A 13,454-nucleotide genomic window follows, 5' to 3' on the forward strand; every position below is an offset into this window, starting at 1 on the left:
CATCTCTTTTGATCAATGAAAAGATTAGAAGAAAGGGAGCCCAGTGGCTGGCAGAAGTACATAAATAAGATAGAAAGGCAGCTGCGAAATTTTCGAACCATCTAAACTCCCTAAAAAATGAGACGAGCCTAGAGCAGAGGTTTATAACTACAGCTCAAGGTGCTAGTCTAGAAGGGGACGAAGCTATTGAATATATAAGAACAAGGGTGACAGAAAAATTTTAACAAAGAAGCGCCTTATGCACCACAGTAGACAGCGATGGATCAAGTGGCACAGTGGCTCCATTTTCACAACAAGAGTGTGAAAGGGCTGAGAAAAGGGTTCCTAGTAGTACATCAACAGGCCCAGATGGCATTCCAATTATTCTGATAAAGACATTAGGTCCGAAGTCTAAGCAGGCTTTGAGAGAGGCAGTGAGCAAAATAATAATCGATGGAGAAGTTCCCGATGGTTGGAAACTAAGCAGGATGAGCATGATCTATAAAGGAAAGGGGGACAAAGCTGACATAAACAACTACCGTCCTATAACAGTGACAGGAGTAGTCTACAGGCTGGCGATGCAGATCATAAAGGAAAGACTGCAGGCATGGATAGAGGATGAGGGGGTGCTGGGGGCACTGCCGAATGGGTTTCGGGAACACAGGAGGTTGGAAGACGATCTGTTCACACTGACGCAGTGCATCGAAATAGCAGAAAAGGAACACAGGCCCCTGTGGCTAGCATTTTTCGATATCAAGGGAGCATACGATAGCGTGGTTCAAGAGGAACTGTGGGGAATACTGGACACACTAGGCGTGGAAGATGTAGTCACTAATTTTTTAAAGGAGATCTATAAAAGTAACAATGTAGTTATAAAGTGGGAAAAACAGGTATCTAAGCCCACAGAGGTGAAACGGGGGCTTAGGCAGGGGTGTCCTCTGTCACCCTTGTTATTCATGATGTACCTACAAGGATTAGAGGCCAAATTAGAGGGAAGTGGACTGGGTTTCAACCTCTCTTTCGTCAAACAAGGAAAACTCATTGAACAGGCACTACCAGCATTGATGTACGCAGATGATATAGTGCTAATGGCCTACAACAAGGAAGATTTGCAGAGATTGGTGGACATCTGCGGTAATGAGGGAGATATGTTAGAATTCAGATTCAGTAAGGAAAAATCAGCAGTCATGATTTTAAATGATAACGAAGGTAGTTAGCTTAGAATACAGGAGGTCACGCTAGAGATAACAGATAAATACAAATAGCTGGGCGTATGGATAAGCAATGACGCCGAGTACCTAAGGCAACACGAAATATACGTGACGACTAAAGGTAACAGGAATGCAGCGGTAATGAAAAAACAGGGCACTGTGGAATTACAATAGGTATGATGTTGTCAGAGGAATATAGGAAGGGGTCATGGTTCCTGGTCTGACGTTCGGCAATGCGGTCTTGTGCATGAGATCAGAAGTTCAAGCAAGATTAGAAATTAAGCAACGTGGAATAGGTAGGCTTGCCTTAGGATCTCACGGGAATACGCCAAATCAGGGAGTACAAGGAGATATGGGATGGACATCATTTGAGGGCAGGGATGCTAGCAGCAAGATAAAATTTGAGAAGTGATTGAGAGAAATGGGGGAGGAGCGTTGGTCTAGGAAGGTATTCAGCTACTTGTACATGAAGAATGTCGATACAGAATGGCGGAAGCGAACCAGAAAATTGACTAGTAAATACTTGGAAAACAGCAGGGGCCAAACCAAAAAGAATTATCGGTTAAAAAGAAGGTGAACGAAGCTGATACTGATATGTGGAGAATTGGCATAATTAAGAAGTCCGCACTTCAGATCTATCGAACTTTTAGGCAGGAAATAGCCAAGGAAAGGATCTATGATAATACTCGGGGTAGTTCTCTACTGTTTGAGGCCAGGACGGGAGTATTGCGAACAAAGACATGTCGGGCCAAATACGAAGGGGTAGACACGGTATGCAGTGCGTGTGGAAAGGAAGAAGAGACTGCCGAATACTTGATAATGTTCTGTAAAGGGCTTCGCCCTATAGTTCAGGATGATGGCGCAGAGTTTTTCAAAGCAGTTGGGTTTAGGGACAGGGAGGGCAAAATAGACTTTAAGCGGGTAGAATTAACTAGAAGGAGGTTATCTGATTGGTGGCTAAAGTCAAGGCACGAGTGAAAATTGAGCCCTTCGCTGCGAAGTACGAATCCTCAACCTCACTATTTAAGGAAAAAAATAAATATAGTTTTTGGTTCATTAAGTATTACGGCATGGTGGCGCATTTAAGGAAACAAAATAAATCTAGTTTTTGGTTCATTAGGTATTACGGCTTTGTGGCGCTAGCCACTGCCCAATGTAAAGGGTACAGCCATATTCATTCATCCATTTATCCATCGATCACCACGGCGACGGGCGGTATCAGCCAACCTTTCCTTTCTCTGTGTCTGCGGCCCATAGGGGCGCGTCAGTCGAGAGTTGTTTGAGACCTGCAACTGTGCATTATTGTTTCGGAGGCTATGCAAAGTGTTGCGTTGGTGCACCGTCCGCCACAGGTGACGCTAGCGACCGAGAACATTTTCAAAATGACTAAGAGAAAGGGTGTGGCAGTTGTTTTTTTTTTGCTCATGCGGCAGGCATCTTTCTAGAGGAGGCGTTGGTACTACCCATCATTCTCATGGTCGCTGAACGATCGCAGCGCCAGAGTGCCCTCTAGTTAATCTTGAGCACGGAGGAAGGAAAGGATCTTGAGAAACTTTATAGGTCCGTTCGATTCACCTGCACCTCTTGGAACCAGTTCACGACTGCGCACGCGAAGTTCAGAAATTGTGCAGCGTGAGTTCAGCGGCACAGGCACAGCGCGACCCCCGAAACGAATGACGATGAGCCAACAGTGTGCAGGCCTTATTTCTCTTTGCTTAATTTACGCCGTACAGCTAACACTGAACGATGGCGAACCACACATGTGGACAGTTTATGAGGCGCAAACATATTGGCAAAACACACCGCGTTTGTAGAGGCGGGTATGAAGCCAAAGCCACCTACGCTAAAGTGCTGCATCGTCTGCTCAGCTGCACATGCAGCTGCACCAAGCCAGCACCGTCAGCGTAGGTGGTGCAGGAAAATCTTGAACCAGTGCTGCCCCTCTTCTGCACCTTTTGAAACGAATGACAGAGTTCAAAGGTCGTCAATGCTGCACCGCTGAAACGAATGGCAAAGTGCAGCACCCTGTGAACTGGTTCACGAGGTACAGGTGAACGCCGCCTACCTACCGCCGCCACTGGAAGCGCCCTCGTCGTCGCAAAACATCGTTTAATTTGTGCGTGGCCTTTAAGATATGCTGCGGGTATTCAATCTCAAAGTCTATTCTCTGTAGCTTTTACTTTGGTTACATTCAAGCGTTCAAGGAACCCTAGAGAAAAGTGGTTCTTCTGGTCTACAACACGCCTTTTCTCGATTTTCGTCGGAATCCGATAGGCCTTATGTGTTACATGTGAGGGGTCCATTTTCTAGAGCGCATCGGCCGCGCGTCGGTTCTCTCCTTCTTTTCACCTCCTCACCTGCTCACTCTAGCCCTCCAACAACCTGTTTGCGCGACGAGAGAGAAAGAACGTTTGGTGTAAGTGCTTTCTCTGCGCCCCCCCCCCCCCCCTTTTCCATCGGCATGCCAATGCCAAGAGTCGACGAGGGCTCGCAATATCTATTTTGTGAAGAGGATCTCGAGCCATAGGCACGAAACCAGGCTTACATGACCCTGACAGCGGTAAGTCGTCTTCCCTTGCATCCATTTCGAACGCGGCGCTCTGCGGATACTTGCGCGGAGTTGTCAGAGGCCCGGCAAGTATGATCGGAATGTAAACAAATCGCTTAATGCACTCCGTTTAAAGCGCTTAACAATGTAGGGACAGCGCCACGCACGGATAGTTGCACGCCGCGCGCTCGTGCGGCTTTTTGAGCGCGTAATTAAACCAATTGCCCGTCGAGATCGCTGCGTTATGCCAATTCGAAGCATGCCAAGCTTTGTGAAGCGCCTGTGTGCGTTGTCTGGACGTCCGTATTCGGTGTGGTGTCTGTGTGATCACATGTCACCTCCCCATTATTGCTTTGTCAGCCGCATACTGCCAAAAGCGTCAGCACATGAGTGCGTAGGCTGTTGATGTACGAGTGCTTTCGGTAGGAAAAAGACTACGCGCGAAATTCCACGCATACCTATCGGCGTGTCGTCCATATGAATGGGCGTACGTGCTGGAAGGTAACTTAAGCGTTGAGAACCGCAGTGACTCAGGAACGTCTTTGACTTGTGTGACGCTAAACCGGGTTGGTGGCAGAGCTTCCTGTCAATGTACAGGGTCAACCAAACAGCACCCGGACGACACATCATGTTGTAGCGCATTGTTTTGTGTAGCACTTTCGTTCGTGTGCTGAAGGAGGCTTCTGTGTCCTTCGTAAAACTGCAGCTTTAGCATTTCGTGCACACTTGAAGTTTGCCCGTGGCCGGTCATACAAGTTGCTAATTAAAATGCATGTTGACCTCGATGCACGACATTTCCACTCACACAGTGCCTGCTATTTGCACCTTATTGTCTCGTGTGTGGACCATATGCCCAGGTTGGCAGCTTAAAATCGCACTGGAAATTATACAAAAATCAAATGAACACAAATTCAGAAACAGTAATTCCAATTATATCGGGGTAACAATGAATTCCGAGTAATCGCTAATATTTTTATGTAACAGGAATTTCTGGTGCAACTGTTGGCATTAGGTAATACTCAACCCCAAAATATATGCTGGTGAATCTAGCTTCAGCAGTATTGGTAGTGAGACAAGTAGTTAAATGTGCCGTGTGCATGAATGAAGTAATCATGAAGAAGAATTATATTTGTTTTTGTGGTCTTGTATGATTGTAGAAGAATAACATTGATAAAAGGGATGCACTCACCCAAGTCTACACAGTAATTGATGTAGTGTTTTTGTTTCTTGCATAGCGAGTGCTAGTTTACCAACTGTCATGACATTCAGTGTTCTGGACGGTAAGCTCATTAAATTCTACATTCCTCCTACAGCATCTGATAAACCAGTTTCACTAGGAGGCTTCAAAAGGTCCCAGGGGCTAGATGACACCGTAGCATTGTCTGGCATCTGCGATATTTTGCAGCTATGCTGGTGAGTAGGGTTCTGTGGCTGTGTATGGGGCATATAGGCTCTGATCACTAGGTATTGCTGTTCTTTGAACACAGCAATGCATCACAAGTGTAAAGGTGCTGGTAAGTTATTGTTAACCTATCAGCTTCGAAATTGCTGAAATGAAAAGCTGCGGTGACCCACAAGACGTTCCTGCAGCGGTCCTTATGAGGAGGTAAATAGAATTTTTAATGCAGTTTTTAAGCACCACTTGTAAACTGGCAATTCTTTAGCATATGTTATTATAGGTGACCTTGGTGGGGTACTGCAAGTCACACTAGCATTAACTTCTCAGAAAAGTACCGAAGGGATAGTTTAAACATAAATGGAGACGAAGGAATGCATACGCCATCGATATAGCTGCATGTTAATTACTCTCATTGGTGTTTAAAATTACTCTCGGCTTTTTGTAATGATTTTTTAAGCTCAACCTAAGTCTATAATCAATAATGAACCATGTGATCTGTACATAGCAGCACAAAATTTTATGTTCATGGAACAAAGGGTGCACAAACACCAATTCCTGTGTTTATTTACATTGTTGTCATAGTTAAAAGGTCGTAGCCTTTTCTCGTTTCACAGGATAACAAATGGATATATAACAGGTGAGATCAAACTTGCACGCAAAAGCAACACAATGAGAAAATAAAAAAAAAGCGTGTTGCTCATCTACAAGTACAGCATGGCTTAAGTTCACCACGGCGCAAGCAGCCATTACTGGCAATAGACTGAAAGTGTGCCCATTTTTGCCAACATTTTGTTTGTTTTTTGACAAGTGCTTAAGAAGCACCACGATGAGCGCACTTGTTCAAGTAACGACTTTGCTTTAACAAACATGGGTTGCTTATTAAAAAGTGTGACTGCCATAATGCGGCCCAGTTATTGTCACAAAATCGACAAGTCAAGAAAGAAAGTGTCGTTGAAGCAATGCAAAAGGTGCATTTCAGCCCCAAAGAAGACTTATCATGTGGGCTTTTATGTCATGTAGCTTAGAAAGTGCAAACTCGATAATGTTAAAGTTGCACCCAGTTATGTTTCGCAAGCCGCTGGTGGTGTTCATATGCTGATGTTTGGAATTGAAATGAGGTATGTTGATGTTACATGCGGGGTTGTAACTGGGAGGAAGTCGAGTAGGCTCTGACTTCTCCTGAAGTTTCTTCAAACTTCAAGGTTTGGGGGATAGTGCTGTATTTACATGTCTTCCCATTGGCCACCGGTTGCCCAAATTAGCCGCTCTATTCATAAACACACACACCCAAAGAAATTCCTGGGTACAGCCCTGGTTACATGAGAATTTTTGGCAGCAAAACGTTTTCTGTATTAACTGCCAGATTAAACATTGGTTCTCCTTGGTCTACATGATGAAGCGTGCCAGCACCCAAGCAGAGTCACAACTGCTGTGATGAAGAAAATGGCCACAAGTGCAGATACTACCTTTAATAAATAAACTATTTGCTGGAGAAGAATGCATGCGGCACAAAGTGATTTAGGAGCATATGTCACTTTACATGTCTCGGCTGCCAGTATTTTACGCTTTGGATAGCTGTTGTTGCATCCAAACAGAGCGGGGTGATAGCCTGTTGATCTGATTTTGTCTGACAATCCAATTTTCGACAGCACAATTGCTTTAGTGCATCGAAAAATTAAAACGTGTGAACCTCTAATGCGCCATACAATACAAAACGCTGGAGCCCACACGTGGCTGTGACGGGGTGGCCAGATATGTGAGGAAGAGAGGGTGAGGGGAAAAAATGCACTTTTTCGAGGCTCAGGAGGAGTGTAGGTCTATAGGCCAGCTCCAAAATAAGTACAGAATGTGAATGTTTATGTCATGGAAAATTGATATCACTCCAGCCTTTCTGCCTGAGGACTAGTGGTTTCACTTCTGCATATATGCTTGAAGAATGTGTAATACAATTAGAAAATTGGTATAGTTACCAACCTGATATTCCAAGTGATATTGTTTGATTTTGCATAAATCATGTTATATACTGGATGGGCTGGAATTAACCGTTTGTAATGCATGAATGATGCCACAAGCGAGTTTCGGCGACAATAGTGTCGGTAACTATGTAGTTTACTTCAGTACGTGGGAAGAGTATACATTACGAGTCCATATAATAAAATTTTAACATCCAAGCACACTGTATTAAGATTGTGTTTTGCTATGCTATCAAGCTTGTTTGACCACGGTAAGCCTTTAGTGGGCCACTAACCTTGCCACGCTCTATGGCTTCTTTTCTACACTTGCAGACTTCAAAACCCAGGATGCAAACCACTGCGTGCCACAGATAGTCATGTGCTGATCAGTATGCCAGGCCGAGATCTGGCGCTTCCCACGGAGCCCTGGCTCCCCCATCACCTCAACTGCCCCAGGAGGGCGCTGCAGAGGGCACACCCACTGCAGTGGAGCAAGAAGCCTCCAACAAGCCTTCCGGCCAGGAACTGCTGCCACTCTGCGATGTCCTCTTCAACATCATCTCCATGGCATCGTACTTCTGCGACATTGTCTTCGACGTCATGGTGGCATACACGCTGTTGGTTGTGCGCCAGCAAATGCTCTGGTTCTCCATTGCTCTCATTAGCATCCTGGGGTCACTCGTGGTCAGCCAGGGACTCTCCCTCCTTTGGTACCTCCAGCACGGTGCAAAGACCAAGGCACGTCGAGGAGGTGTGTTATTGCTTCATGCCTTCCAAGCGGGCGTGCTGTGGCGCTACTTCAAGCTGCTACTGCCAGTACATCTAAGCCGTGTCAAACAGGAGGTGGCAGACCTGTGTCTTCTACGTCTCGTCCATGGCTTTGGTGAAGCTGCACCGATGCTGCTGCTGCAGCTACATCTAGCCTGGGCACAGCCAGCGCCAAGCATGGTAGCCCCTCTCGACCGAGTCTCTGCGCTGCTCTCTTTGTTCAGCGTCTGCTGGGCCCTGGCCTCCTTTAGCAAGAACATTCGTCGCCAGCAGCTTCACCAACTAGTCCTCACGTGGCTAGGGGTGGTTTGCCAGTTGGCTTGGCGGCTGGGAACAGTGTCTGCCAGGGCTTGTTCCCTGATTCTTTACGCTTCGCTTTATGGCCGTTGGGTATTGGTGGTGCTGCTTTTACACTGGCTCGCCATGCTGGTTTGGCTGGCGTCTCCACCCCCGCGGCTGTTTCGCGGAGATGCACCCGGCCGCCGGCTCGCCTACTGGGCCCTGCTAGCTTACGTGCACACCATCTGCTACGTCAATCTAAGACCTAATCCTGGACGACAGGGTAGGGCACGCTGCGCTGCTTTCTACACGGCCATGTTTCTAGAGAATAGTCTTCTGACAGCTGTTTGGCTTGCATTGAAGCCAGGCCCACACTGGGGCCAGGACCTGGTGCTGTTTGTTGTGTGGGGAGGGTTCTTTCTCGGGCTGGGCTTCATGCTTCTTTATTACCGATGGTGTCATGTACGGAGGCTTGTGCCTCCGCCACGAGCGCCTGCTCCAGCAGCTCCAACAGGGGTGTTCAATTGCCGGCTAAATCCAGCGGCACTCAAAAGGAAGCGCAAGAAGCCGTCATCGTTTGTTCCGCCTGCTCAGCCTTTCTGGAAACGCGCTCCGGTTGGCAGCAATGCGGTGCCAGCAGTCGACATACAGCAGAAGCTCCAAGAGAAGCGGCGTCAGCAACTTCAAGACCTTCTAGCTATTGAAGAGGAGATGAAGCAAGGGAAACTTCCTCCGAGGGGAACACTACAGGTATTTTGCCTTTCAATAAGGTTGAGAGCAGGGCTAGTTGGTGACTGATATACCGTGATTTTGCCGTTGTGTTCACAGCACCAAACGGCATAGTAGTGTTTGAAGATTTCTGCTACTATATTTGATGGGCTTTGCCAGTGCTGGCATAGTAACATTGCAAGGCTATTATATTGGTACATTTCGTCAGAGCATTCACAGTGCAGTTTTTTGGTTATCAGACAAAAATTTCTTCTATGAAGCACAAAAGCCACAAACAAAACTTCGCTGTTGGAGGTTTGTCAACACAGCACTCGAATATTCTCATACAGTTTAAACCCTTTGTAAAGGATGTGTATCGCCAAGCAGTTCTTGCCCCTCCTCTGAGGTGTGTGTTATAAACAGGGTAATTTGTTTTAATTTTCTTATTAACTCCTATTTTGATGTAGGTGCACTGTGTGCACTGGTGTTCCAATGGCCTCTTAAATCAGCCTCTTATTAAGGGGTTCAACTGCATTACAAGACAGTATTCTTCAAACATGTGCACCTTACGTGAACTTAAGGTAAACCTTTTCTTGGCAGGATACCGCAAAGACAGTAATAATACAAGTGTCCCATCTTGTCTAAACGTGTCATGAAGCAATCAGCGGTGTGAGTGCACAGTTTTCATTTTCAGGGTTATGAGGAAACTAGGCCGGTGACAATCTCCTTAACATAACTTTAGCATTATTTTTTTCTTTTTATGGCCTCAGATATGCATGTGTCTTTTAACGCATTTGTTTAATAAACCGTTCTTCAATTATAGCACTGCCATGTTTCTACCTTCACTTTTTGTTTTCTTAGAAGTGCTCGCTACACTTTTCAAGCAGTGTGAGAAAACTGCCAATCGGTAGTTGAGGCTCCTGAAAACATGCAAGTCAAATATTATAGCGTGATGCTTGGCCTAGACCATTAATTCTCAAAGTCAGCTAAAAATCATTCTCTTTGCTCTCTACAAGTGATGCATGTACCCACACGTCTCTGCCATATGCCACCGCGCATGGCAGTTGGCTGAATCAAGCATCGCAAGCTGTGTAGTCACTGTGGCCTTCTAGAGATGCCACTACATGGCCACAGATGCGCTTGCAATCGCACTGAAAGTACGCTGCATGTTTTAATAAAAGCAAGAAAAGAAAAGTGCTCAAGGTCACGGCACGTGTTGATAAAGGGATGCATCTTCTGACCCCCTTGTTATCCCCCGCCCTGCACAGCTTTCAGCATGCTTGCAGGCGCAAACGGTGCAGGAAAGTGCTTGAAGTGGGCGACTAATAGCTGCACTCATCGTACTCTATGGATTTAAACAAATTTTTGTATCATGCGCTGGGTTAAATATTGTTCAGTATTTAAGAGAAGAAAAAAAGACAACGAAGTGTGGGCACGAGAGGAAAGCTCATGCCTGGTGTGTGTGGAACGAACATTTTGCAAGTCATGGACGCGTTTGTCTTGTCCCCGAGTCATTAAAACCTTTGTTTTTACTTCACTCTACCAACAAAGACACCTTTCTTGTACATGTTAATAGTGAGACTATTTCATTATAACTCAGAAAAGTGTTTCAAAGCCTCTTAAGGACCTCTCATTGGACATATTACATAATAAGTGGGGTTTACAATTGTAAATTTTAAAGGATGGTGGCCACATATATAGGCATTAGTTTTTAGCTTCCCAGCAAATGTTGATGAGCGGCTGTGTGTGGCAATGTGACGGGCCACGTCCTTCCATTTAGTCAATTTCCAGTAAAAAAATGCACAAAAGCTGTTCTACAAGCTACTTTTAAGTTATGTCATGTAAGAAGCAAAAGGCATGGTGGTGTTAGCACCAAGATATGGTAAGTGGTGAAGTGAGCTATTGAAGAACCTGTGAAAATGCGTTTCCAAATTAATGCAACGCCTGGGCGATAGCATATTTTGAATGGTCTGTGATTTCAGTACTGAGAACTGATGTAATAAGACCATGAGACTCAAATAAACCTTGCAACTTCTTCAAGTGTATTTACAAAATAAGTAAACAGATCAGGGAAGTGCATCCAAGCTTTGGATGCAAAAATGTCTTAAATGTTTGTAGTTTAATGGAATGCATCGCCTGATGTAGATAGTGTTCTAGGAATCCCAGTCTTTATCCATTGGGAGGCAGCAAGCCAGAACCTATATTTAGACGAATTGTTCAGTACCTGACAACGTCTTCATTTTAACACTGAAAAAGAGAGCGCTTGAGCTGTCATCTCTCAAGTGTATGACTTTTTTAGTGCTTGAATGATTTTATTAAATTATGTTTGTCACTAGATTTTCAATTGTAAAATGTCTAGCTGCACCAGACAAATGACATGACAACAAGACAAGAGCGCTTGTGTCATCTTTGTGTCTTGTTTTTTCGTCTGAGCCACAGTGTGCATTTTGTGGCACATTCAATTGCCAAATTTGCCTAGTTTGCCATTTCGGTCTAGTGTTGAATATCTTGTCTTCTTTTTCGTCTCTCAAGATGCAGGGTCCCACACCGCGGCAACCAATTCCACGCTCCAAGAAGCAGCCATGGCTCCGCAGCCCCCCGCAGTTCTGCTATCGATCACTGCTTGGTGGCTCACCTGAGATCCTGTTGTGCCCGCAGCGCCTTGACCCAGAGCGAGGCGTTGGCAGCCTTCGTATACCACCCCAGCCACGTGAAGTCCGATGGACCCAGAGACCGTTCACGTTCCGTGAGAGCAATTCGAGTGATGGTGATGTGGACTCGGCCGATGAGGATGCGTCTGCACGGTTCCGCGCGTGCCGAACATTCCTAGGGCGTCCCCACGGACCCGAGACTCAGCTTTGACCGCTTCTTGTTGGTGGTGAGAACGACCACATTGAACTCCACTGCTCCTTTGCGTTTTTGCACGTGGAACATAGCGTGAATATTTATTACCAGTACATTTTCGTGCGACCAGTTTTTAGATCATGTGCCACAAAAAAAACGAAAAGAACAGAAGCCAGCATAATAACACTGTGCATTTATTCTGCATTGAAACATTGTGTCTTCTGTTCTGTACATGGCTATGCAAATACTCATGAATTTTTTACATTGAATCAAAAAGTGTCCTGTACCATTTGAAAATGAATCAAATTGCTACTATTTGTAAATTCAAACACTTTTTCAGCACTTCATGTAAGTTTCAGAATGTCAAGTGCATATAAGATAATGCAATACAAATTAAAAGGAAAGCACAATAAAATTATGTCATTTATTGACATAATTTATTGCATCATTTATTGCTGCAATAAATTATGTCATGTAAAATTATGGAAAGCGCAATAAAATTAAAAGGAAAACGCAATAGAATTATGTATTCAAGAGCGCTTAACAGGCAAGATACAAGAGACAGACTACGCAAACAAGCACTATGCCCATATGGATCAGTACAAGCTCACCCGAATTTTCGTGCTTCAAAAATTATGTCTTTGTTGGCATATTATATGTTGACACAAAACATGAGAACGTATGTAGTACAGCTAGTGACATTGCTCAGGTAAACAGACTTTACTGGCTGTGCAATAATCTGCTGTGTGCTAATTTTAAAAGTTCTGTCCATTTAAAGAGTCTGCTTATTTTTTCCTCATGGTCCATTTATGCTAAACGTATTGAAGCTCCAAAAAACTCAAAAGTAAGAAAGAATAAGAGGAGATAGCAAAAAAAACAGTGCATTTAGTGCTATACATATGTTTATTTGCACATAACCCTGTAAATATAGCTATTAAATGTACAATTTTCTATGCAATTTGCCTCTGGCATTTTTTTTATTTTTGTTTGATTCAGAATTAGAAAAATCACAATTTGCACACCCCTAATTTTATGCAATTATGTAATTTCTATGCTACTTCGTCATTTAGCAAGGGTCCTTTGAATCTTGTCAAAATTTTGCATATTGTGTCCACTAGTGCAAGGCTGCTGCTAGCATACAATGTCTGCATTCACTAGAGCTTATCCAACCAAGCTGTCTCAAGGTTTCAGTTCTATGCGATAAAAAATTAGTATCACTTTGTGGTTTCTGACCAAGCTTTCTAGGTTTTCTCTCTCTCTCTCTCTTTTTGTTTGTTTGTTAGAGACCAACCACTCCAAAATGCAATGTCACTGTCATCAAGTAGTGCACACTTTGCACTACACACATGCACACTTGGCACTAGTTTATAATAAAGCCATTTAGAAATTGAGCATTTCGATCAACGTAGTTCCAAACAGGCAAACCAGTATGGGTCATCGTGTAACCAATGCAAGTTGCTAGTACAAGATCGCTGGAGAGGCTTTCCGACTGATATTTGCGGCGTTTTCTTCCAATATATTAATACTACTGAAAGCAGTCTCTTTTGTGAAATGTCTTTGACATGGTACCCAGGCCTAATGTTCCCTCATTCTAAAAGGTAAAAACAACACAAAGTGGACAAGACACATTGAACAAACACTTGGGACCAACACTGTGGTAGTCCTGTGTGTTTCTTTGTTCGTCTACTCTATTTTGCACTGTTTTTACCTTTTACAATGTGTTGCTAGCTAGCCCTACGAAACACACTTCCCTCAATGTAACACCA

At 44.4% G+C, this 13,454-nt stretch overlaps 1 protein-coding gene across 2 annotated transcripts; it reads left to right on the top strand.

Moving 5' to 3' along the window:
- The first annotated feature begins 2,749 nt into the window (after nt 1–2,749).
- Nucleotides 2,750–13,079, top strand: LOC119164652 (XK-related protein 5). Of its 2 annotated transcripts, XM_075874231.1 has the most exons (4): nt 2,750–3,750; nt 5,052–5,151; nt 7,423–8,886; nt 11,377–13,079. In XM_075874231.1, the coding sequence occupies exons 3-4, from the start codon at nt 7,654–7,656 to the stop codon at nt 11,704–11,706; spliced, it is 1,563 nt and encodes a 520-aa protein (XP_075730346.1). In that variant the 5' UTR covers nt 2,750–3,750; nt 5,052–5,151; nt 7,423–7,653; the 3' UTR covers nt 11,707–13,079. The 2 variants fall into 2 exon arrangements, with proteins under 2 accessions (XP_075730346.1, XP_075730347.1); XM_075874232.1 differs by lacking the exon at nt 5,052–5,151.
- Nucleotides 13,080–13,454: the final 375 nt, after the last annotated feature.

This window comes from Rhipicephalus microplus, chromosome 9 (genome assembly GCF_043290135.1).
Source record: "Rhipicephalus microplus isolate Deutch F79 chromosome 9, USDA_Rmic, whole genome shotgun sequence".
Classification (NCBI taxonomy): domain Eukaryota; kingdom Metazoa; phylum Arthropoda; class Arachnida; order Ixodida; family Ixodidae; genus Rhipicephalus; species Rhipicephalus microplus.